At 32.3% G+C, this 23,373-nt stretch overlaps 1 protein-coding gene across 1 annotated transcript in view; it reads right to left on the bottom strand.

Moving 5' to 3' along the window:
- LOC113514039 (uncharacterized) overlaps window positions 1-23,373 on the bottom strand; it is a 399,604-nt gene that overhangs the window by 100,827 nt on the left and 275,404 nt on the right. The window contains exon 5 of the mRNA XM_052895371.1: window positions 5,890-6,023. Coding sequence (XP_052751331.1) covers window positions 5,890-6,023 — 134 coding nt within the window. The remainder of the gene's footprint in view (window positions 1-5,889; window positions 6,024-23,373) is intronic.

Here is a 23,373-nt window from a genome sequence, read left to right as displayed (position 1 = left end):
TAAAAGTAAGTTACTGATTTGTTAAAACTTCTATGAGACCAATCTAAAAGAGTACCCTTTAAAAAAAAATCCCAATCGGTCCACGCGGTCCACTGTTAGGGGATTCATGGGGCCTAATAGCCCTATTGCTAGCAAAACACGCTATTAGGTCGACCTCCACGCGATCTCCCCTGAAAACCATTGTGGTTAATTATTGTTAAATTCGTCGTGGGGACCTGCTTTACTCCTCATCAATCATCTTTCATGGCACTCCATCAGCATATACTGGTAGCGCAGCTGGGATTACAATTTTATTTTCATCCATTTAACTAAAACTACTGGTTCCATAGCTAGTAAAACAGACTATCAAGTCGATATGACTTCATCAAGATGGACCTGGTTTTATCCTCATTTGCGATGATAATTGATGATGAAACCAGCTTAATCGATAAAATGAAATGAGTAATGACTCATTGACATCATTACCAGACGGAGACTTTGTACAAAACTCGTTTGCTTCGGCACCTCTGTCCATTTCGTGTTTCAACCGTGAATCAGTTGTGTTTGCATGGCTGTGTTTTGTTTTGGAGAGTGCGATATGGCAGTGAATTTACAAGGTACAGAGGCATAACTCTGAGCTCTCAGGAATGGCAACGCATGGAAGGTATTATGGGCGAAACAGTATACTCTGTTATGTCTATGGACGACGGTTACCACTTTCCATCAGGTGGGTCGTCAGTTTGTTTGCCATACTAAGTTGCATAAAAAAATCCAAATTCACTCATTAAAGAAAGAACATCCAAGTAAATTTCGAAGCACTTAGTGAGTTCGATTCGTACTGAGCCTGTTTTATATTTTTTCTATCCTCGCATTGAAATCAAATTGTATGAACAAGATAAACAGGATCCAGAGTCGTTTGTAACAGGAGGTCGCTTATTTATGTTTGCTTGACTCGAATTTTCGTGTTTTTTGTTGCCCCCTCAAATCGTAATTTTATTTTTCAATTACGCAAAACGCCCATAAAAGCAGACGACATCGTAATCTGCTGTTTCCATTTCAAAACCAATGTTTCCTAAAATGTTTCCATTGTTTTTTAGCAACACAAAAAATTCTGTGACATTCATTGGGCATATAATTCAATTCTAATATTTGGAGTAACGTTATTGCCTCGTTTTATTCATTAGGGAATTTGAAAATCGGTTAGATGTATATTGATTACTCAGTAATAGGGTTCCGTGGTTGCTTCAACTCAGTTGTATAAGAATTGAAATAAAATTTAGTGAAAAATTAAAAAAAAAAGTGAAAGAGATTTTGTTAATTTGTTTGTTACTTCTTAGTGTCTAAACAGCTTAATCATTCACTATGAAATTTGGTATACACGTACAATACAATACATAGAAGGATATAGACTACTTTTTATTCTGATTAATGAATATATCTCGATTACGCGACTAAAGTCGCGAGAAAAAACTTCATCATTATAATAACCTGGTAACATTCCACTATACACTAGGCATGGGAAATATGGATACCAATCCAATATCTATATATCGGGTTCCTCTGAACATTGATGGCAGAAAAAAGGTCATCACCCGTTTCGATATCGTTCGTATAGGTCGGATATCTATTTTCGAATATGTGAAAAATCTGTTATCTAATATTTTTTTTTGTGATAACAGACTTTTAACATATTAGTTATTAGAACAGTATATAGATAGTGTAACTAAAATATATAGATATAGCTATTTATTATCCACCTGTACTAAACACTATTTTCTCACACGAAGATAAAATGTTTTATTCTGTATAAAACCATATAATAATTTCAAAGAAATGACAACAATAATGTGTCAAAAAGGTATTATTTTTATTTTATGTGGTAACATTCACATTTGAACGTATCATTCTTTTTCCGTTCGCTATTTCGTATACGAGTAGCGACGGAAAATAATTACATTCGCATGGGAAAATATTAGGTGGTAGCCGGTCATTTATCAAGCGACGTCGTGACGTGTCAGGCGTCACTCACGTCGGCCGGCGGGCTGTGATGCGTACCACTAATTTGATAGTATCGTAACACTTGTAAGAAACTTGTCTTTTATCTATGTAGCCACTGAAAACATTGTACGAAATAATAGGGTTAATTCTTAGGTGTCATTTCTCTAGACTGTTAGTATGTTATTAATATATTTATTCATTTGATAACATTTAATAATTTCATTCCTTTTTTATGTCTCTCAAACACAAAGCATGCTGTGGTTGCCTCTAAATGTAAGGAAAGCTAACCGTAATCCACTAGTGTATTGTATTTAAATGTTTTACTGTATCTTATGTTTGGTGATCCTATAAATAAATAAATAAATAAACCTATCCTTAAAATTAAATTTTTACTTTGATGTCATAATGAAATAGTTATTTTAAGGATCACTAAAACAAAAATTTCTCATTGTTTAAGTTTCAATTGGAATAGAAATAAGAGGAACACTATTTCCTGCAATAAGCAAATGGCTTAGATTTTATAGATAGAGTATCGAGCCTCAAAAAATGGTCGACTTCTTATCAGCTAACTGTTAAATTAGCAAACTCGTTTTTTTATCAGTGTTCTATAGAACGTACATTGACATATTATTTAACATATAAGGAAGTACTTATGTATTAAACAGAAGTAGAAATTATAAGACAACATATAGTTATATGGAAGTTATAAAGGAATCACTCATAACTATTTATCACGCAAAATTGTATGAAAAAGTTGACCCAATTTTCTCGAAACATTTGTATGGAGACACTCTATCTATATAGTTTATGAAAATAGGTTATTAAAATTATATATATATATATATATATATATATATATATATATATATATGTGTGTGTGTGTGTGTGTGTGTGTGCGTGTGCGTGTGCGTGTGCGTGTGCGTGTGCGTGTGCGTGTGCGTGTGCGTGTGCGTGTGCGTGTGCGTGTGCGTGTGCGTGTGCGTGTGTGTGTGCGTGTGCGTGTGCGTGTGCGTGTGCGTGTGCGTGTGCGTGTGCGTGTACGTGTGCGTGTGCGTGTGTGTGTGTGTGTGTGTAAATGATATCAATGAATATATACAACAAATCGGTTGTAGGAAAACAACAAATAAGCAACAAGTTTTAGATAATTTAACGCTTAATAACAACACACACAGATTATTGGATTAATTCAATAATTTAACTGACTGATATTATGATTTCACGATAATAGGAATTAATTTATGTATTTGACATATTAATTAACAGGCGTATTAATTGAGAAGTGTTTACTGTGATTGTAACGGGATTAATGCATTATGCATTGATTACGTCGTCAATCGATGATGTCAAGGCTGCGTGTAACTATCTTATTGTTAACATGCTCATGATGATTTTGGTATTCCATTATCTATATTGCAGTCAAAACTCTTAACCAGTCAAAAGTACTATTGACTAGCAAAAACAGGTTGGTCAAAAGTGGTTTTGACTGAAAATTATTGGCTATTATTACTTTTGACTGCAAATTAGTGGTTAAAAGTACTTTTGACTGACGCTCTTAGTCAAAAGTAGTTTTAACTGCAATAAAGTATCAGTCAAAAGTACTATTAACTCGTTAAATGAAAAAAATAAGATATTAATAAAATGTGAAATCGTTTATTACGAAAAATTTGGCATTACAATCAATACAAAAAACATACTAACTTAACCTAATTGAAGTAAATTAGGTTAGGTTAGGACTTTTTAAAAGTTTTTACTGATACAACCAGTCAAAATCACTTTTGACGGAATCACTTAGTCAAAAGTACTTTTATTTATTTATTTCTTATTGCATTCCATAATTCCATAATTAGTAGATAACATTTCAATTATGGACCCTATTGGGCACAGCGAGTAGGAGAGAGGAGGACAACACTTTTTTCACTTTAGAAATAGTCTAAAGATCTACATACATACATACATACATACATATCTGTCACGCCTGTCTCCCATTAGGGTAGGCAGAAACAATGGAACGCCAAATGCTAGTAGTCTAAGGATCTGTTACAATATTATCCAGTCATTGAAATTGTATCACGATAGGTGATACAATTTCAATACAATTTCAACCAGCTCCATTGGGCAAAAGTACCTTTAATTTTTATTTTAGTCAAAAGTATTATTGATTAAAGCATACGGTCAAAAGTACTTTTGACTGATTTTGCTAGTCAATAGTACTTTTGACTGGTTAAGAGTTTTGACTGCAACATCTACAATATGAAATGACAGTCGAAGATTGACGGCTAATATGGAAGTTTGTAGAACTTCTGTCAATCTATAATCAATGTATAAGTGTTGGTAGTAGCACGCATTACGCATTAGCAAACAAAATCATTTTAATCAAGTAATGACAACTGATGAGGACTTCCGCAAAATAATACCTAGTTTAGTAAAATATTATGTATACTAGCTGTTTCCTGCGGCATTGTCCGCGTGAATCGGTTTATGAAATACCTTATAATAATAATAATAAATAATAATAACTTCATTGCATAGCCATGATTGTAACAAACTCAGCACTGGAAATTACAGTAAAAGTAGGTACGAATTCATTTGTACATTTGGAAATATGATATATACCCTATCTTCATAAAGTTTCAGCCAATTCAACTGATCGGTTATTTCATAGCATTTTATACGTGATTCTTTAGATTGATATAACTTGTTTATTAATGAACCGATTGAAATAAAATAAACACTAAATACTAAATGGAGTAAACCGCAACCCAATAGTGAAAACTGCAACCGAATTAATTAAACCGTTTCTGAGATTAGTGGGTACAAACGTTCAGACAGACACGCTTTAAATTCATGATTGGTTTTAACGCGACGCGATTGCACCACGCCCTTTTATGACTAAGATGTGGTGCAATCCATGTCGAGACGTCGGAAATAAAAATCGAGTATGAGGGTATTATTTACATGCAATCGCGTCGCATTAAGTCCTGATTGTGAACTTAAAAAATATTTGAATTCTTACGTTGTAAAGTACGTAAACATTTACTAACACGTCTACGTAACATATCTTTGTGGGATGTTATTTATTTATTTATTTATATTTACCAAGGAATCTTGACAATTTCCCAATTAATTTCTTTAGCAATCACAATATATGTAACATAATCGCGATAATTTTAATAAAATATCTAGAAATTTAGATTTATTTAATTTTAAGATAGAACCGCAAGCCGTGTGTTAAGTCAGTGGTTCTTTGGTGGTTCATAATAACTGTCTACCTTTAATGTTATAGTCATACATGCTATTACTCTAAGTTTAATTAAGTTGATTGTAAGTATTAACGATGTCATGTGTATTGGTTAAATCTTGTTTTTATTTCTGAAGTAAGTGTAGCCTATGAACGCCTGCAAAACCAACGTGTACGTAGCCGACCTTGAAGAAACTTTAATTTTTAAAACCCCATATTGTAGTCTCTAGGAACAACCTCGACAAGGAGCCCACTCCACAGTCTGAGCGTTTGGAGGGGGATGGGATTTTTGGCAATGAAGTTTGACAGCCTCATTGCTAACAATATGCCCTATTAGGTTGACCTCCACGTGGTTCCTCCTGGAAATCATCGTGAACAATTCTTATTGAATTCGTCACGATAGGCTAACTGACCTGCTTCATCCTCACCTATCATACTTCACTGGTGCCCCGCCGGTGTATACCGATAGCGCTAATGGGGTTACCATTCCATTATCACCCATTAAAAAAAGTTGAACGTTTGTGGGAGAAAATTTCTTTAAAACCGTACTGTTTCCTGTTGATGGTGAGCGGCGCGATGATAAAAGGTGACTGCAAACATCATTTCAAACAATTCCTCAGAACACAATCCGCAATACACATAGGAGAAGTTAGTAATAAACAGTTCAAACTTACGTCACGTCCATTGAGCAACCAAGTGAGGTTAGCAGGCGGATCTGCTGGCGGTGAGGTGCACATAGCTCGGAGGGAGTCGCCCGATGCATACCAGCCCTTCTCTGCTTTGATGGTCGGCTTTTCTGGTGGTAACTCTGGGGACAATGACATTTTACAATTAATGTCAGGATAGTGGAAAACTGGTATTAAATACGGCGGTAGTTTAGTACATTTTTATTATAAACAAACTTTTTTCTTCTAGGATCAATAAAATATACCATTTTTAGATAGCATAATTTTAGATAACATTTCAAAATAATGCATATACTAGATTTTAAATTAGGCCTTTAGAAACACAACCGAGTGAACTGCATCCAATTTTGGAGCAGTAGTTTTTGCATGATAGCGGAACAAACTATAGACAGTTCATTGTAAAATATTATTTTAGCTTGTTATTATAATCAGTAAAAATATTGTATTATATATTTTAAGAGGGACGTTGCTGCCCATCTTTCAACCATAATAAGTTTCCTTAGTCGCCTCTTACGACACCACGGGAAAGGAACGGGTGACCCTTTCTATCTAGGGACCATACGATGGATAATATAAAGTATATACGAACTGGAATTTATTACAGATTATATATTATAGTTATTTTTATATTGAGAGCAAATACCCCGATAAGTAATATAAATGATAAATATTGTAATACAACCAAATAATTACTTTTGCTGTTTACATTTTACAAAATAATCAAGATCATTACGCCCTCCTCAAAAATAGGAAACAAAGGAAATCAATAATATTTCCGGGCGTACCGTTATAGGGCAGTAATAAAAACGAATGTTTCCCTAGTATTCTGTTATTTTTCCTCACGACGCAGTTGTGTAAACCTCGGATGCGTTCAGGGAATACTAATCTTGAATCTAAGGTGAGTGGTTTGTGGGGGAAAAGTTCGGTAGGTGATAATGGTGCGAAGTGCCTACTGTGAAACCAGGGAGCGTGAAGCGGGAATGGAATGGTATTGATTGTCGCCGTCCCGCCGTCCGTGTTTATTGACACTAATACCATTAAGTGAATCTGAATTAACAGTTTAAATATACACATATATACAACAAATATCTTTCCTAATCTTAGATTATATACATAGAGTGTCACCATACAAATGCGTCGAGAAAAGCGGGTCAACTTTTTCATACAATTTTGCGTGATAAATAGTTACGAGTGTTTATAACATCTATATTTATATTGTTTTATAATTTTTGCATTTGGCATTTTTAATGCGTATAAATTAATTTTATTTATTAAATAAATAAATATAGATACGTCAAGATACATTTTATGTGTAAACGAGTCAGCAAATTGTTTTTATACAACGTATAATGGCAAACAAGCTGACGGCCCACCTGATGGAAAGTGATAACCGTCGCTTATAGACATGAGCAGTACTATAGACATAACAAAGTATACTGTTTCACCCATGATACCCCTCATGCGTTGCGATTCCTGAGGACTCAGGTATTATTCCTCTGTACACTGTAAATTCACGCCATATCCCACCCTTCAAACCGAAACACAACCATGCAAACACAACTGCTTCACAGTAGAAACACGAATGGGACAGAGGTATCCAAGCAATCGACTTTTGTACAAAATCTCCCCCTGGTTTACCAGGGGGAGATTTTGTACAAAAATATCGCTAAGTATTAACTTAGCTAACAAAAAGTTAACCTGTTTTTCAGACACGATGCTCTATCTATATAATCTAAGTGCCTAATATTATAAATGGAAAAGTGAGTTTTTTGTTGTATCTTAGCGCCCTAACTGCTTAAGTAATTACTATGAAATTTAGTATACATATATAGATTGGAGAAGTATATAATTATCTTGGTCAATGAATAATTTTGGTTATGTGGATGAAGTGGCTGACAAAAGTTAATCCTTATTAATGTTATCAAAGTAAAAATCACTTTATTTATTATCTATTGGTGCCTTAATGGCTTAATTAATTAGTATAAAATTTAGTATATGAGTATTATATGGGATAAAGTAGAACATGGCATATACTTTTTATTCCGATCAGTAAACATATCCTGGTTACGTTGGATCATGTTTTTTATACAACTTAGAATAGCGAACAAGCTGACGTCCCACCTGATGGAAAGTACTAACTGTCACCTATAAACATGAGCAGTATCATTGACATATCAGAGTATACTGTTTCACCCATGATACTCCCCATGCGCTGCCATCCCTGAAGACTAAGATGTTATGCTCTGTACCCTGTAAATTCACTGCCATATCCCACCTTAGTCAATTTCTTTGGTTTTCCTTCTACTGAAATCCACGCGTACGTAATAACGTGCAAAAGGCTAGTAATCCACAAAATATATGTTTAATTAATAATATTACAAAAAAACCTAGACAAGTCTAGACGTAATCTTATTTCGGGACTAGTTCCAGTTTTACTTCTTAATAACAATATCCAGGAAAATACAAAACTATTCAACCCTAATATTAGGGTTGTTAAAATGTAGATTACGTTTAGTGTTAGCAAAGAAGTCATTGCAGAAAGCCCTTACCCAAATACCCTTCTAGGAGAACTCTTTGTAGTCATTTCGACAAATAAACCGCCCAGGCCCCTTGGAAGGTCCAATAATGACCTTGACCCTTGACCGCCGACCTTTGATATTAAATTCGCAAAGTCTGTGACCTTCTTAAATTAAATAAGCCATCCATTACCATAATGCTTACACTACGATGGAGTAAATAATTATGTTTGTGCACTGCCGCTGACGGGCTGTTTTTGCGTCTAGGCAATTATAATTTCATAATAGTTTCACTCTAAACCGACTTTAACAGTCAAAGTTCAAAACAGGAGAATCTCAATTTGACTGTTATATTTTGTATGTAATTTTATCAATTTTAAATTGGGTTTGAGTATTTACTATCTCTTCACTTATTTATTCACTTTGACTTCAAAAATGGGGGAGTTTTTCTATTCGGTTGTATTTTTTTATGTTTGGAAATCAATTTAAAGTGATCAGGGGGCACGGTAGTGCATCCGCCAAGGCGAACACAACTGTTACCATTTTTTCGAAGTGACTCAAGCTACTTTTGACCCTCTTAAAATTTTATTGTGAATAAAGCAAGAAATCTGAAGTTTATTACGAATTATCGCTAGTTAAATTCTTCACTTTTGTCACTGACACATTTAGCCATCATCAAAATTCTAAGGTCCTAGCAATCTCACAATCTTCAAATTTTGCATTTTAGTTATCGTTTAGCCTATAAAGAAAAGAAAAAATAAAAAGTCCTGAAATTTCATTATTCATTTTTCTTAAATGAAAAGAAATGATTGTTAAAAATTACGTATATTCTTTCAAATAACGTATCACGGTTGTAGCTGACGAACAAAATATATTATTCGAAAAAAGGAGAATGACCTAGTAAAAGAAATGACATGATATACGAAACATAAAATGTAAAAAATACCAAGTCTCGTAATATAGTCTTTCACTACAAAAAGTTCTGAGATCTCAAATAATGAAAATAAAAAAAATGTATAATGACTTGGCAATGGTACGATATCAGAATTATAAAAGAAGTTTCTAGTATGAAATCTACTATTTTGATTACTGAGTACATTTAAATAGTTTAGAAATAAAATATTTTATTAGCAGAATATAGTACCACAGACAGTACCGTACAGTTGCTATATTATTATAATTATTATAAAAACACGTGTAAAGATATCTAATACTGATAGAGTCAGTATAAATATTGATAGGTAATTGATTAGATAATAATTTATAACAATGTTGTTGACTAGATGTTTCCATATACATTAACTTAAATATCTGACTTGTTGGTTTTTCATGAGAAATATTTTCACAACTTTTTGTAGTAGAACAACTGCGTTGAGTGACTTGGCATTTTTTTACATTTTATGTGTTTGATGGAATAAACGTGTACAGCAAACAACTAGATTATAATGTATTAAAACTATGCTAGAAATTAAGTTGCTTTGTTGAAGCGTCAGTAATATAGGTACCTTTTGCTAACTTACTCACGCGTGCTTCACCTCTACTGTAAGGTATTATAGTTCGTGTGTTGAACAATAATCCCTTGCTTACTAAGCATTTAATTTGTTAATTTTACGGTAACTTTACCTTTCTATTGAGTAAACTGTAATTTTGTGCAGAATTAGTCCTTTGATTAATTTAATATTTTAATTTGCACGGAATAATTAATTTTAATTAGTTGCATTGGTCTTTGAGATTTAAAATGTTTAATATTAGTTTCGATCACAGCGACTTTGTCTGCGTGACCGGTATAAGTTCATTGACCGGAATAAAAGGTAGTTTATGTTCTTCTCTATTCCTTATAGTATTTTTTTTTAACTAAACTTTTATTAAAAAAAAAAAAATAACAGCTGTTTCTTGCCCGTTCTTCTCAGCTAAAATTACATTCCGAACTGGACGGTAGATTGATAAAAAATGACTATATATGATTTTTTTTTATTTTTTTAAAATAAAAAAAAATATAATTATTATTATGTGTAGGTATACCAAAGTTCATAATTATTAGTTGGCCATTAAGGCACCAAGAGGTAATAAATTAATAAAAAAACTCACTTTTAGATTTACAATATTAGTAAAGATTAGCTGTATCCCACGACTCCGCCTGTGTGAATCAGTATAAAAAGTATTATTTGCTACATAAATTGTGACATACCGAATTTCAATCGAATCTGTTCAGTAGTTTTCGTGTGATAAATTAATAAACATGCACCCTATGATTAGGTTCTATTAATAAGGACTAGTATAGATTTCAAAAAGAGAACGAATGTAATAAATTTTTATTTATTTGTGAATGTATGCAACGCAGTCGATAGATTTATTGTCGTGGGTCTTTATTAATTTTTCATTATTGGAACTACTGTTTCCCTTTACAAAATAAATTATTTTAGTTACATATTCTAATGATTATTGATTTATATTATACTTGTGTAGAGTTTAAATAAATTTAATAATTAAATGAAATGTAATAAATTTAATTATAAATATTTTTTTATATTTCTTTGTAATATTATTTCCTATATATTTCGTTGTAGTAATAGTACTTAGTTATTCTTTTCTTTTTCTTTTTTAAAATAGTTTTGTATTAATTATTTTAAACCCTGTGTGCCGTTGCATGTTAGAATTAAATATAGTTTATTAGTTCTTTTAGTTACAAAGTAATATTATTGTTTTAAAAGTCTGCGATCGAAATAGTTTTATAAAGTACGTGTCTAATTAGAAAATATATATTTTAGATTAGTTTAACTTTGATGAACACTATTAGAGACTTGTAGACCAAAAAAGAAAATATAAAAAATACTAAATTAATAGTCTCCGTATGGTCTTCACATAGAATAGGTCACCCCTTTCTTTTTTGGGTTTAGAGATAAGCAGCAGCGGTTCTGTTAAAACATCACATAAAGTTTAACTGCGATTGTCAACCCGCTTGCTAAGTGTGGCAACTGCTGGAAAAACTCCCCTTATAGCGAAGACCTAAGTTCAGTAGTGGACAGTTAAAGATTGATATAAAAATAATAAAGAAATTACAATATTAGTTTATTTTCATATTATTTATCGAATAATCGATTTAATTAATTAGGTGTCATAACTTTTAACAATAAAGAATTAAAACATCCTACCGAGACGCGTTTCATCTAAATATCTTTGTTTACAACGAGTGAATTTCTTGAAAGAGTGCAAAATAAAACCTCTTATTAGAGTCACGTCCCGTTTCGCGTGCGATTGCTTATGGCATATAACGAGGCAATCCTGGCTCCGCAGGGGGGCGTTGGGAAAAAAACATTCTTATGATGTTTATGAAAAACAAAGGTGAACAAAATGACATAGCGTATACCGTATTTGAACACGTACGTACCGGCGAACTGTGGAGGAAAACGTGGAGAAATTCGTTTTAAAGGCGCCGACCTTTGATGTCGCCGAAGCGAATTAAAATTCGATTTCTTTCGCCTTCGGCAACTGCTTTGTTTTCCGCGAACCAAATCCAAAATCCAATTCTAATGTTTTAATTTCCCAATCAAAGTTCAGATTTGTTTTTGTGTTGCGAACTTAAATTGAAATCGAAATAGGTAGGATGTACAATTAATTACAGATTGATGGTGTTTCTGTAGCTGAAACTTGTATTACTTTTGTCATCGTAATAATAATTATTAAAATTTTCAATCATTCCAAAATTCGAGCATAATTATTGACATTATTCGGAAGTATACATACCTACAGGATAACATCAGAGTCTTTAATAAGTTAGAAAATTGTTGTATTGCTTCCATAAATTTGTCATAATTAATAATCTGCAGCGTCAATAAACTCATTATTCATACTCATTATTATCAAATAATTAGCAATATTAAAAAAAAAGAACATATTCCATTGATGAAATTGCACGAGAGTAAATTCTAATAACTACAATATTATTTTATTCAAGACCAGTAAGAATTATTTCCTCCTTTTCACTTCATAAATCTGGCTTTATGTCAGACTCCTTCACCATCTAAGCTTCACTACTCTGGAATGCATTGCTTGAAAGTATTCAAGAATTTCCAAATAGATTCATGTTCAAAAGAAGAATCTATGAACTCATTATATCAGTAGTAACCAATTGTAATTTTTTGTATTTTATTTATTTATTTATATATTATTTATATTTTATATATCTATTTAGTTGTATATACATATATGCATATTTCTTCATATTTATTTTGTATAGATATACATTATTATTATACAAATTCCAATAATGAAGTATTCCATTCGTGATTTTTTGTTCATCCCAAAGGTTGACTGGTAGAGAATGCTACTTGCATTAAACCCGCCTTTTGTACCTTATTTTATTTTAATCAATAAAGTTATTTAAATAAATGAAATAAAATGTCAAAGTCGGTTTAGAATTGAAAAATTTATCGCTTAATACAACTTCAAAAAAATATAGGCAAATTTAAAACATCTTTCTTTTTAAAGGCATAAAAATAAAAATAAATTAGCATGCAAAATCGTTCCGTGACTTTTTCCATGCAATTGCTTGGCTAAAGGTAAATATTTGGCGTTGAAAACCGCGAATTCCTTCGCTGACTACAAATTGAATTATATTCTCGGAATTCGCACCTACATAAAGTCAATACACGAGTAGTTCAGCGTAAAAATAGCAAATGTACAGAGCTTAAAAAAGACACCATCTTGTCTCCAACGAAGTGGTAAAGTCAATATAAACCGGGTAGCTCTAACGAGCCGTCAGCGGAGCGGCTCTCATGGCAAATATTATTTCGATTGAAGGCAACGTAAATTGAAAGACGGCTACCGTTAAATGTATTTAAGACAGATGTGAGCGCAGCCGTGTTTATGTTTTTTAACGACTTTCAAAAGGAACATATTCTTAGATCGTCTGTATTTTTTTGTGGATATTTTTCATGATTAGGCTGCTGATTTTGGGCTAGATATGTATTCATCATCATCATCATATCAGCCGTTAATCGTCTACTGTTGAACAAAGGCCTCCACTTAAATGTTGCTATTTAAATGTTGCCATTTGGCAGGTGGATTGGTAACCGCAGTTTTTTTTGATGGGTGAAAACGGTATGGTAACTCCACCTGCGCTAACGGGATACGCTGGCGGAGCACCAGTGAAGGGTGATAGATGAGAATGAAAACAGGTCAGTTAGCTCATCATGACGAATTCATTAAGAATTAACCATGATAGTTTCCAGGGAGAACCGCGAGCAGGTCTACCTGGTTGGGTATATTGCTAGCAATGGGATTCTCAGTTTCCATTACTAACAATTCCTTTCCCCCCTGGCAACCGCAGTTAGGCATTAGGTTATAATAAGTTTACTAATGTAATCTTTTGGAGGAATGAATAAAGAGTCTCTATCTATCTATTATCATATCATTAATTAACTATATCAGCTATTACATAACTGTCCACTGTTGAACATAAGCCTCTCCATAAGGAGGGTCTTGCCCGTAGATGCCACGTCTGGTTAGGCGGATTGGCAACCGCAGTTAGGCTTTGGTAATGTTTATAAGAGGGACAATGCAACCCATTCTTTGACCATTAAATTCCCTTAACTGCCTCTTACAATACTTACAGGAAAAGAGGGTTCAGTGACATAGAATTCCGCAAAGTAACACCTAGTTCAATAAAATATAAATATCTATGAAAAAATTCGCCATTTATCGATATGTGTCTCAACGATTTTTGACGGAACAATACGTGCTTATGTGATAATGCAATAAAAATACCTGAATATTAAAACCACAGTATATGTGAACAGCAAAGTACTGCGGAAGTGCCTTCCGCAGGGTACTCTACTGGGACCCACCCAGTAATATGATTGAATTGAACTTTGTGTACCTACATAGCTGTACACGTTAATACGTCTTTATTATTGGAAGTGAAATTTCTTTTTCTCGTTCCCCCGGGGTACAGCCGAGTTGTGGGAATGCCACGGTTTTATGTTGTAATTCGTATATCAAGTATATAGAGAAACATTTGAATTTCGCTTTATATTAGCCATTGCTCGCGATTTCATTCGGCGTATTGACAGTCCGGGATTTATAAACACGTTTTGTATTTCTCTATCTTGAAAACTAGACAATTTAATACTTACTTTTACAACTTATTAATATTATAAATGAAAAAGTTTGTAATAATAGATGATGATGATGAAAGGATGTTTGTTATTCTTTTACGTAAAAACTACTTAACGGATTTCAAAGATAAATAAGTACATGGGTATGTTATATCTTAACTTAGTATATTTGAGACTTTTAGTACTAATTTCATGCAGGTAAAGACGCGAGATATAGTTAGTTTATAACATAAACAAGGAAGTAAGTATTAGCTATATGTTCATCGGCTTTACCTGTATAATTTGGAAAAACACTAGGATAACTTACAAATAACTTTAATTTCAAAATAGCATAATAAATACCTTAAAAGTTACACAACTTGACTAGTTCGAAATATATTATGATTAGAACATTTTCCGTAGGTGGATATGGATTTTTCCACTTATTCTAAAAATAACGTCTAAAATTCATTTTACATAACATTAAGCGAGGAAGATAACGGCAAATTTATTAGAGGATAACGGATTTAGGCTTCGAAGTAATCTTTTAAGTACAGGCTACGAACTTGCTTGTAAAATAAATTGTTAATTTTGTAAACCTCACGATAAATAATGTAACCTTATGAAAGGGCGGGCCACACCGCCATAATACTGAAGCCATAGATTAGCCCCACCAGATATTTTTCATTAGATCCTTGGAGTTTAGTGTGTTGATTTAAATATGGTAGTCATTAGGGACGATGCTGTTCTTATCCTTATTAATATTATGGACGTGAAACTGAATTTGTTTGTGACTTTTTGGTGCTTCAACGGGTCAATTAATTGTCATGAAATTTGGTCTAAACGTACTATTTGGGGTGGAGATTTCATTTCCATCGGTTACTTTTTATCTCGGTCAGCGAACATATTTCGGTCACGCGAATTGATTCTTATGAAATACTAGCATTTTAGAAATGATGAAGTTAGTATACCGTCCTCATTCCTGAAGACTCTGGATAAAATAATAACAATTTATTAAATTCGTATCAACAAATTCTTGCTAATATCGTAAATGTGAACGTAAATTTATTTATTACTAGCTAGCTTTTATCTGCAACTTCGTCCGCAAAGGATATGTTCTTTCATCGTGATAAAAGTACATTATTATTATTATCATATTTTAGGAGGATTATGTCTAGCAATGGACGGAAAATGGCTGAAATGATGATGATATCAGTCATAACATAGGTCTCCTCCATAGACTGCCATAAAGAACGGGAGCATTTCTTTTGGCAAATTAGCAATGGGTAATTTTTGCGGGTTTTTTTTTATACAACTTAGAATGGCAAACAAGCTGACGGCCCACCTGATGGAAAGTGGTAACGGTCGCCTATAGACATGAGCAGTACCATGGACATAACAGAGTATACTGTTTCGCCCATGATACCCCCCATGCGTTGCCATTCCTGAGGAATTAGGTGTTATTCCTCTGTACCCTGTAAATTCACGCCATATCCCACCCTTCAAACCGAAACACAGCCATGCAAACATAACTGTTTCACGATTGAAATACGAATGGGACAGAGGTGCCCAAGCAATCGGCTTTTGTACAAAGTCTCCCTCTGATAAAGTTACTTTGTTCTTTAATTTAAAAATTGTGATATGGTAGAGAATTTACTGGGTACAGAAGCATATCCATTACTATTCATGTCTATAATTGCATTTTAAGTTATAACAAAACTGTTTTAAAATCCCACTAACAACAAATGTACGTACTTAAGTTAAATTCTATTACCCATAAAGTCGACACAAAGCAGACTGCTCAGACATATTCAAGCGACAAGGGGAATCGTGTACAGAAAAGGAAACAATCCAAAATAAGAAGGGTATTAGAGGCCACCTTAAGCAAAGAATGTAAAACCTCGGGCTTTTCCTGCGACGGGCCTTCGGAAACAAATTCGGTAGGATGAGGGGCTTACCGTGAATGTATTATGTAGGAGATCTGTAACCGGTTAGCTGTTGGTGGTACGGAAGTATATACAAGTTTGTATGGTACAAGTACAAGTCTTGTGGTACAAGTTAGGAGCGAGAAGAGAGTTTTTTAAATTGTGTCAGTTGTGTCAGAAGTTGGCACCGATTTTAATAAATTTATCATTGTTATTAAGAAATACTTATTGAAAAAAACTTATTACATATTAAAACATTACTTGTTAGAAAGATTAGTTGTTAGTCGATCTTAACTATCATATAATTTTAGATATAATACATTGAATTATTCAATAATATACAGAAATTTAAAAGGGTATTTGTTGAGTATCTTATGGGTTTTTCTCGACAGATAGCTGTATTCCAAATCCTGCAGTAGATTTACAGAAACGACGATTTAAATAAATTTGATTTATGTAATCTTACTAATTAATACAAGTGTTACCTTAACGATTCAATCAATAATTATCAAATTTGGAATACACATAATTTGACATGAACAAAAAGATTTTTTTTTATTTATATATTATTAATTTACAATGCAGTTATTTAGTTATCAGTGTGCTAGAAAGCTGGCTGCTTCTACTGCACATACCGGTTTACTTTTAACATAATTTATTTACAGAACACAACTATTTAAAATTAGTTACTCTTATTTTTATTCTAGTCAATCTTAACACCACATCTTTTAGACGAAATCGCAGCTAAAAATGAGATTCAAATAAGTTGGTGCACCATAAATAATAATAAAAGCGACTAAAAACAGAAAAGTGCAAAATTTTTTTTTTATATAATTAATTTATGTATTTATAAAAACTATTATATATAAAGTATTTATTAGTTATTCAGTACTCGTAGTATAAATTCTGCTTACATTAGAATCAGGATCAGATAATGTTAGCGTTATCAGATATTATTATTATGAATTAAACTGCAGTGTTTATTATACTGGTTATTTCATTAGAATTATTTTGTTTAATTTCGCTTTCATTAGTTTGTGTAATGTAATGGTAGTCCATCTTTGAGTGTTGCCAGTCACACACTCCAAATAACCAGTGATATGGACTTCCGCAAAATAATACCTAGTTTGGTAAAAATAAAATATTTGCAACATTCCCTTTTAAAAATTATACAGTTACATAATATAATAGAGTCTCTGATGTAATACAGCTGTTTTCCAAATGAATTGTTACATTGTCGAAATCCAACACACAAGTAACACAAAGCCCGACGTGAAGAGGGTTAACAGCTACTATCTTTTGAATTGAACCAAAATCACTGGCTTGAAATTCAAATATTCGGTTGAAGTGACCGCGTATATTAAGCTCCCTATTTGCTTTGATATTCAGACTGTATTTTAAGTGGTGTATGTGATATTTTAACACATTTTTATAATTTTCTAGTTTCTATGCTGCCAAGTAATATAATTATCATACAGATAGCACGATATTAATAGAATTTATAGGGTAGTAGATGGCTAATTTTATGCTTCTGTGTGATGGTGGAGAAATAATACAATGTGTACCATTGTATATGTGTGTATATATGTATTTATGTGTGTAAGTTTTATTTATTTATGTATTAAAGTTATATTATTATTCATGTACTTTTATTATTTACATATTTAGGTATATAGAGCTGTTTTTATTGTATTATATATTAAATTTTTTTACTGGGTATTATTTAGTTTATCTTTAATTGTACGGTTATTACCCTTATACATTCTATAGTTTTCTTTCAGCTTTTCAAAGGTTGACTGTAAGAGATCCCTTTATGGGATAAGTCCGCCATTGTATATTAAATCATTTATCAGTGCTTAATTTGAATCATGTACAATAAAGATTTTACAATACAATACAATTGTTTCTTATTAGTAGGAACAAAATGATTAGAAAAAAAAACACTTATAGGTATATACGAGTATTTGAAAAACTAGCTGTTGACCGCGGCTTTGCATATGTAATGTCATACTTCCTCATTAAGTTGGAATTTGCAAAAATCTTTGCTTAGTGGATGCTTACTTTATAAAGTAAACCTATGTTCTGAATGTCTGCTTGCTAAACATTGTAGTTTTGGCTGTGCGTTGATATCCAAGTGGGACAAACGATTTTCAACTGATTTCAAAATGAAAACAGGTTTATAATTCGGTTATTTTTTTTTATTTGTATTATCTCATATTTCCGTCAGGTGTAAATTGGTTTGGATTTTTTTTTATCTGAAAGAATATACTTGCAGATTGGACCCATAGAAATATTATCAAAATTGTAGTATTTTTTTTATGGAGCACAAAAAGATTGTGTTTGATTATAAAAGTATAGATAGATGCTTGGTAACTCCGCCTGTGCTGTGAGGTATTTGCTAGCGAGCATCCATTAGACTCTATTACTAATCCCTCTTCCGTTCCGTATATCAGGTATAGCGTTTTGATTTTTTTTTTCTTTTGCACCAATATGTATATTAGCCTTTATTGTTATCCTATTTCTCTTTTATGGGAAACACCTGAGTCCTCAGCAATGGCAACGCATGGGGGGTTTCATGAGCAAAACACTATACTCTGTTATGTCCATGCTACTGCTCATTGTCTATAGGCGACGGTTACCACTTTCCATCAGGTGGGCCGTCAGCTTGTTTGCCATTTTGAATTGTATAAAAAAAAATTCTGGACATGAAAAGGAGAAACGCTATATTGTTTATACGTAGGTTAAACCGGTAGTTATTACTTTAAAATAAATTTTAAATTTAATAATTTCATAATTAAAATCACGTAATTAATGTAAGTTAATAATTACTAAAACGTACCATCACTTCCGCTTATTTAATACATTTCAAGACTTTCCAAATTTATTTCTTCTATCCTAAGTTAACGCTGTTAGTGCGAGTGAAACACATTTAAGAGGAAAAGTTCGCATTTTGTTAGAAAACTGTGAGAAGTAATTTTTCATAGCTGGACAGAGAATAAACGGACGCTTTATTTAGAATTATAGTTCTTTTCACTTTATTATGCTAAGTTAAAAGTTTATGGAAAAAATAATTATAATAAACCTTAACTGATTAAAGTAAGATCATGATAAGGAAAATATCAAATAAAAACTGTTTTATTGGGAATCATGAAAGAGTGAAAATTATTGTTAATTTTAACAAGCAATTTTAAAATTAAAGGAGAAAATAAAGAAAAAGGTAAAAGAGAAAGGCAATAGTTATAAACAAATATAATGAGATCAGAGAAAACCAATTTTTTTCCAAACCTTACACTAGATTTATAAAAAATGACCATAAAAGTGTTTGTAAATATACATATATATATTTCATATATATTAGTTTAACTATATATATTTTATAAGTAGTATTTATGTGTTATATGTGTATTTCTTATGTATTATTATGCATAATTATTTCAGTATGTTGCTATAATTATGTCACATATTTTTCACCACATCTGCCCTTCATACGCTTTCTGTTTTTACCTAATGGTTAGCTGGTAGAGAATGCCATATGGCATTAAGCTCGCCACTTGTACAAAGTTTTATTGTGCAATAAAGAATAAATAAATAAATGTCTTCTAATATATACAATTTAAATCTGCTTCGCGGCAGAGACACGAGTGGGAACGTGCCATCGAATCAGACGTTTTTTGTATTTGTAATGATCTATGTGTTGAAATTATTTTTATATGGAGTGAAGACTGCAAATCGGCAAGCGCAGTGTAGGACAACCTGCGGTTAGACAGAGCAATGACAGATGTAAGGTTACAGGTTTTTTTTTTGATTGGTGAAAATTGTATGGTAACCCCGCCTGTGCTAACAGGATACGCTGGCGGAGCACCAGTGAAGGGTGATCGATGAGAATGAAAACAGGCCAGTTAGCCCATCATGATGAACTCATCAGGAATTAACCATGATAGTTTCCAGGGAGAACCGCGAGGAGGTCGACCTGGTTGGGTAAATTGTTAGTAATGGGATTCTCAGTCTCCATTACTAACAATCCCTTTCCCTCCAAGGTTACAGGTTACAGGGCAGTGATGCCGAAGATCCTGATCAGTGGCATGTCTTGGGAGAGCCTATGTCCAGCAGTGGACTGCAGTAGGCTAAATGTAGTGATGATAATATTTTTTATAAATATACGCTATTCCATTTTACACCCGCTTCGTGTTGACACACAAATTTGATGGCTACGTAATGAATTCACAAATATGTCAGCTTGTGCAACTCGGGACGGAGAGGGAACATGGATAAGCATTAATAGGGTACACCATTATAAGGTAACCTTACCCTAAACATCTTGGGATAATCTCGCGTTGCTTATAAATCAAAAGGCAACCGATATGTACTCGTAGATAATGAATGGAAAAAATGAAATCAGAATATATTTTCTATATTAAGGGAATCGTAATCCCGTAAGGGAGCCATGGAACTACAACAGAAAGGTATTATAATACGATTTTGAATATTGCAGTCTTTTTTGTTTTATTGTAAAAACTATATATATATATATATATATATATATATATATATATATATATATATATATATATATATATATATATATATATATATATATTATACTGTTTTTCTATCAAATATAAATATAAAATTTATGATTTGTTGGACACTTGGATATTTACTTCGATACAGAAGGAGATTTCTATAGGAAAGCATTGCAGTTAATTTGAATAGCTAAAATTTATGTGAAGCAATTATTTATTTAATCTAAAAATTGTCAAACACCACAAGAGTTTGTTATACCGTATTATTGTTTATTTGTTAATTAGCATGCTGTGTTTCCTTTAAAATGATTGTACACTAAGTATAAATAGACAGTAATTTTTAATATTAAATCTTATCAGTGTAACAATTGCTGGGAGACCAAATAAAGATAAAATAAAATAAAAATGATTAAAAGACAATTATTTATTTAATAATCACTATAAATTTGGAAAATCCATTATACTCCCCAACATATGATGTACAAGTAGGTTTTGCTCCGTAAAAAATACCTTCAATAGGAATATTTAGAACGTAAATCGTATGTCAATAATTACAGATTCGCAGCAAGCAATGCAAAAAAGCAAAGCAAATTTGCATATAAATGTGAGGCACATTTGAATAGTTAAACTTAAAAAAAATCAACTTATAACTATTCACTGCTGAACATAAGCTTCCCCCTTGGGGGGGGGGGGGTTGCCATTATGTAGGCTTTGGATATGTTTAAAACAGAGAAGGACGCTGTTGCCCATCCCTCGCTCTCTTTAATCGTCTCTTACGATACCTACGGAAAAGGATGGGGTGGCCTATTCTATACCGGAACCACACGGAAATTTTAATAATAAATTTTAATTTAATCATATATTTACGTACATTACGTAATTTTACGTCAATTTGATTAATCAATTAATATTTTTAGTTAATCACAGAGAACTTGCTAAATGTACTTTAACAATCTATTTCTACCTATGGTAATACAAATAAATTATTGATAGATAGATTGATCTCAATCTTCGTAATATTAATAATTACGTAAATTTTTTGAACTGCAAAAAGAATTATCAGATTCGGATTTGAAGTATACTAATAACTTAATAAATACGGATGTTTGTAGCATAGGATGGCAGGATGGATGGAGTTCTTTCACGCAAAAACTACCTCACGGATTTGAATGAAATTTACTACATGGGTACGTTATATCCTAACAGATCCTAACATATCCTACTTTATATACTGATCATCATATATCACGCGGGCAAAGCCGCGGGATATGGTGTAGCCTTAAATTATATAAATAGAGAATCTCCATACAAATGCTTCGAGAAAAGCGGGTCAATGTTTTCATACAATTTTGCATGATAAATAGTTATGAGTGATTCCTTTATAACTTCTATATTTATTTTGTCTTATAATTTCTTCATCTTTTTAATGCGTAAATACTCATTTTATTTATTAAATAATACGTCAAGATACATTGGATGCGTAAGTGTATAAAACACAGATAAAAAAAACGAGTTAGCTATATATATATATATATATATATATATATATATATATATATATATATATATATATATATATATATATATATATATATATATATATATATATATATAAAACCTAACGCTATGACGTATGTACCCAGGAAAATATACGAAAATTTTGAACCTTCTCCTTTTTTAAATAACTTACAAACGAAATGCATTCATTAAATTTGGTATATACTTGCATTGCAAGTTACCCTAAGGTACGAGCACGATGACCCTTAATCTATTGTCTCTCTGAGATTTTTACGCTAAATTAAAAACTTTTGGTTTAAAAATCTCAAATATAATATTTATTATTCCTTGCTTTTTTAATCTACACCTCTGAATATGTTTGAAATTTGAATTTAGAAAATGTGAGAAATAAAGCTGGTTAGTTATATTTCCAAATTTAAATTTCACACACAGAGGCGCGTATTATTAAATCCAGGGTTGGACTTATAAAGCGCGGTAGAGAACAAGCATTTTAGTAGTAAACCTCATATTTCACGTTCCATGCGACTGAATAGAGTACCGGTGTGACGTCACGTGGCAAGACGAAAAGGCGCGGGTTGACTTTGTAATTCAAATCCGGCCCTGGGAGCACGTTAAGGCGATGCCGAGATATTTAAATGCGGAATATTAGATTGGGGAAAATATAGCACCTTAATATTCCATGTCGAAAAAAGGGAATTTTCACCACGTAAAGTTTGTTTACGCCTTTTTCTCGCCATTAGACTTGTCATTCTTATGTGTTGCTGAAACGATTATTATATTCGTTTGAGAGACGTGCTGTCACTGCTGTCTGATTATTAAAAATATCGGTTTGTTTTTATATTTTCACGAATTTTTTTTTTTTATGAAATTTAAAATGATACTGGCATATACATTT

Source organism: Galleria mellonella, unplaced genomic scaffold (genome assembly GCF_026898425.1).
Source record: "Galleria mellonella isolate WM207_F2 unplaced genomic scaffold, CSIRO_AGI_GalMel_v1 utg117, whole genome shotgun sequence".
NCBI classification, from domain to species: Eukaryota; Metazoa; Arthropoda; class Insecta; order Lepidoptera; family Pyralidae; genus Galleria; species Galleria mellonella.
Note: the sequence above shows the minus strand (reverse complement) of the source record. Positions and strands in the feature narration are given on the sequence as shown.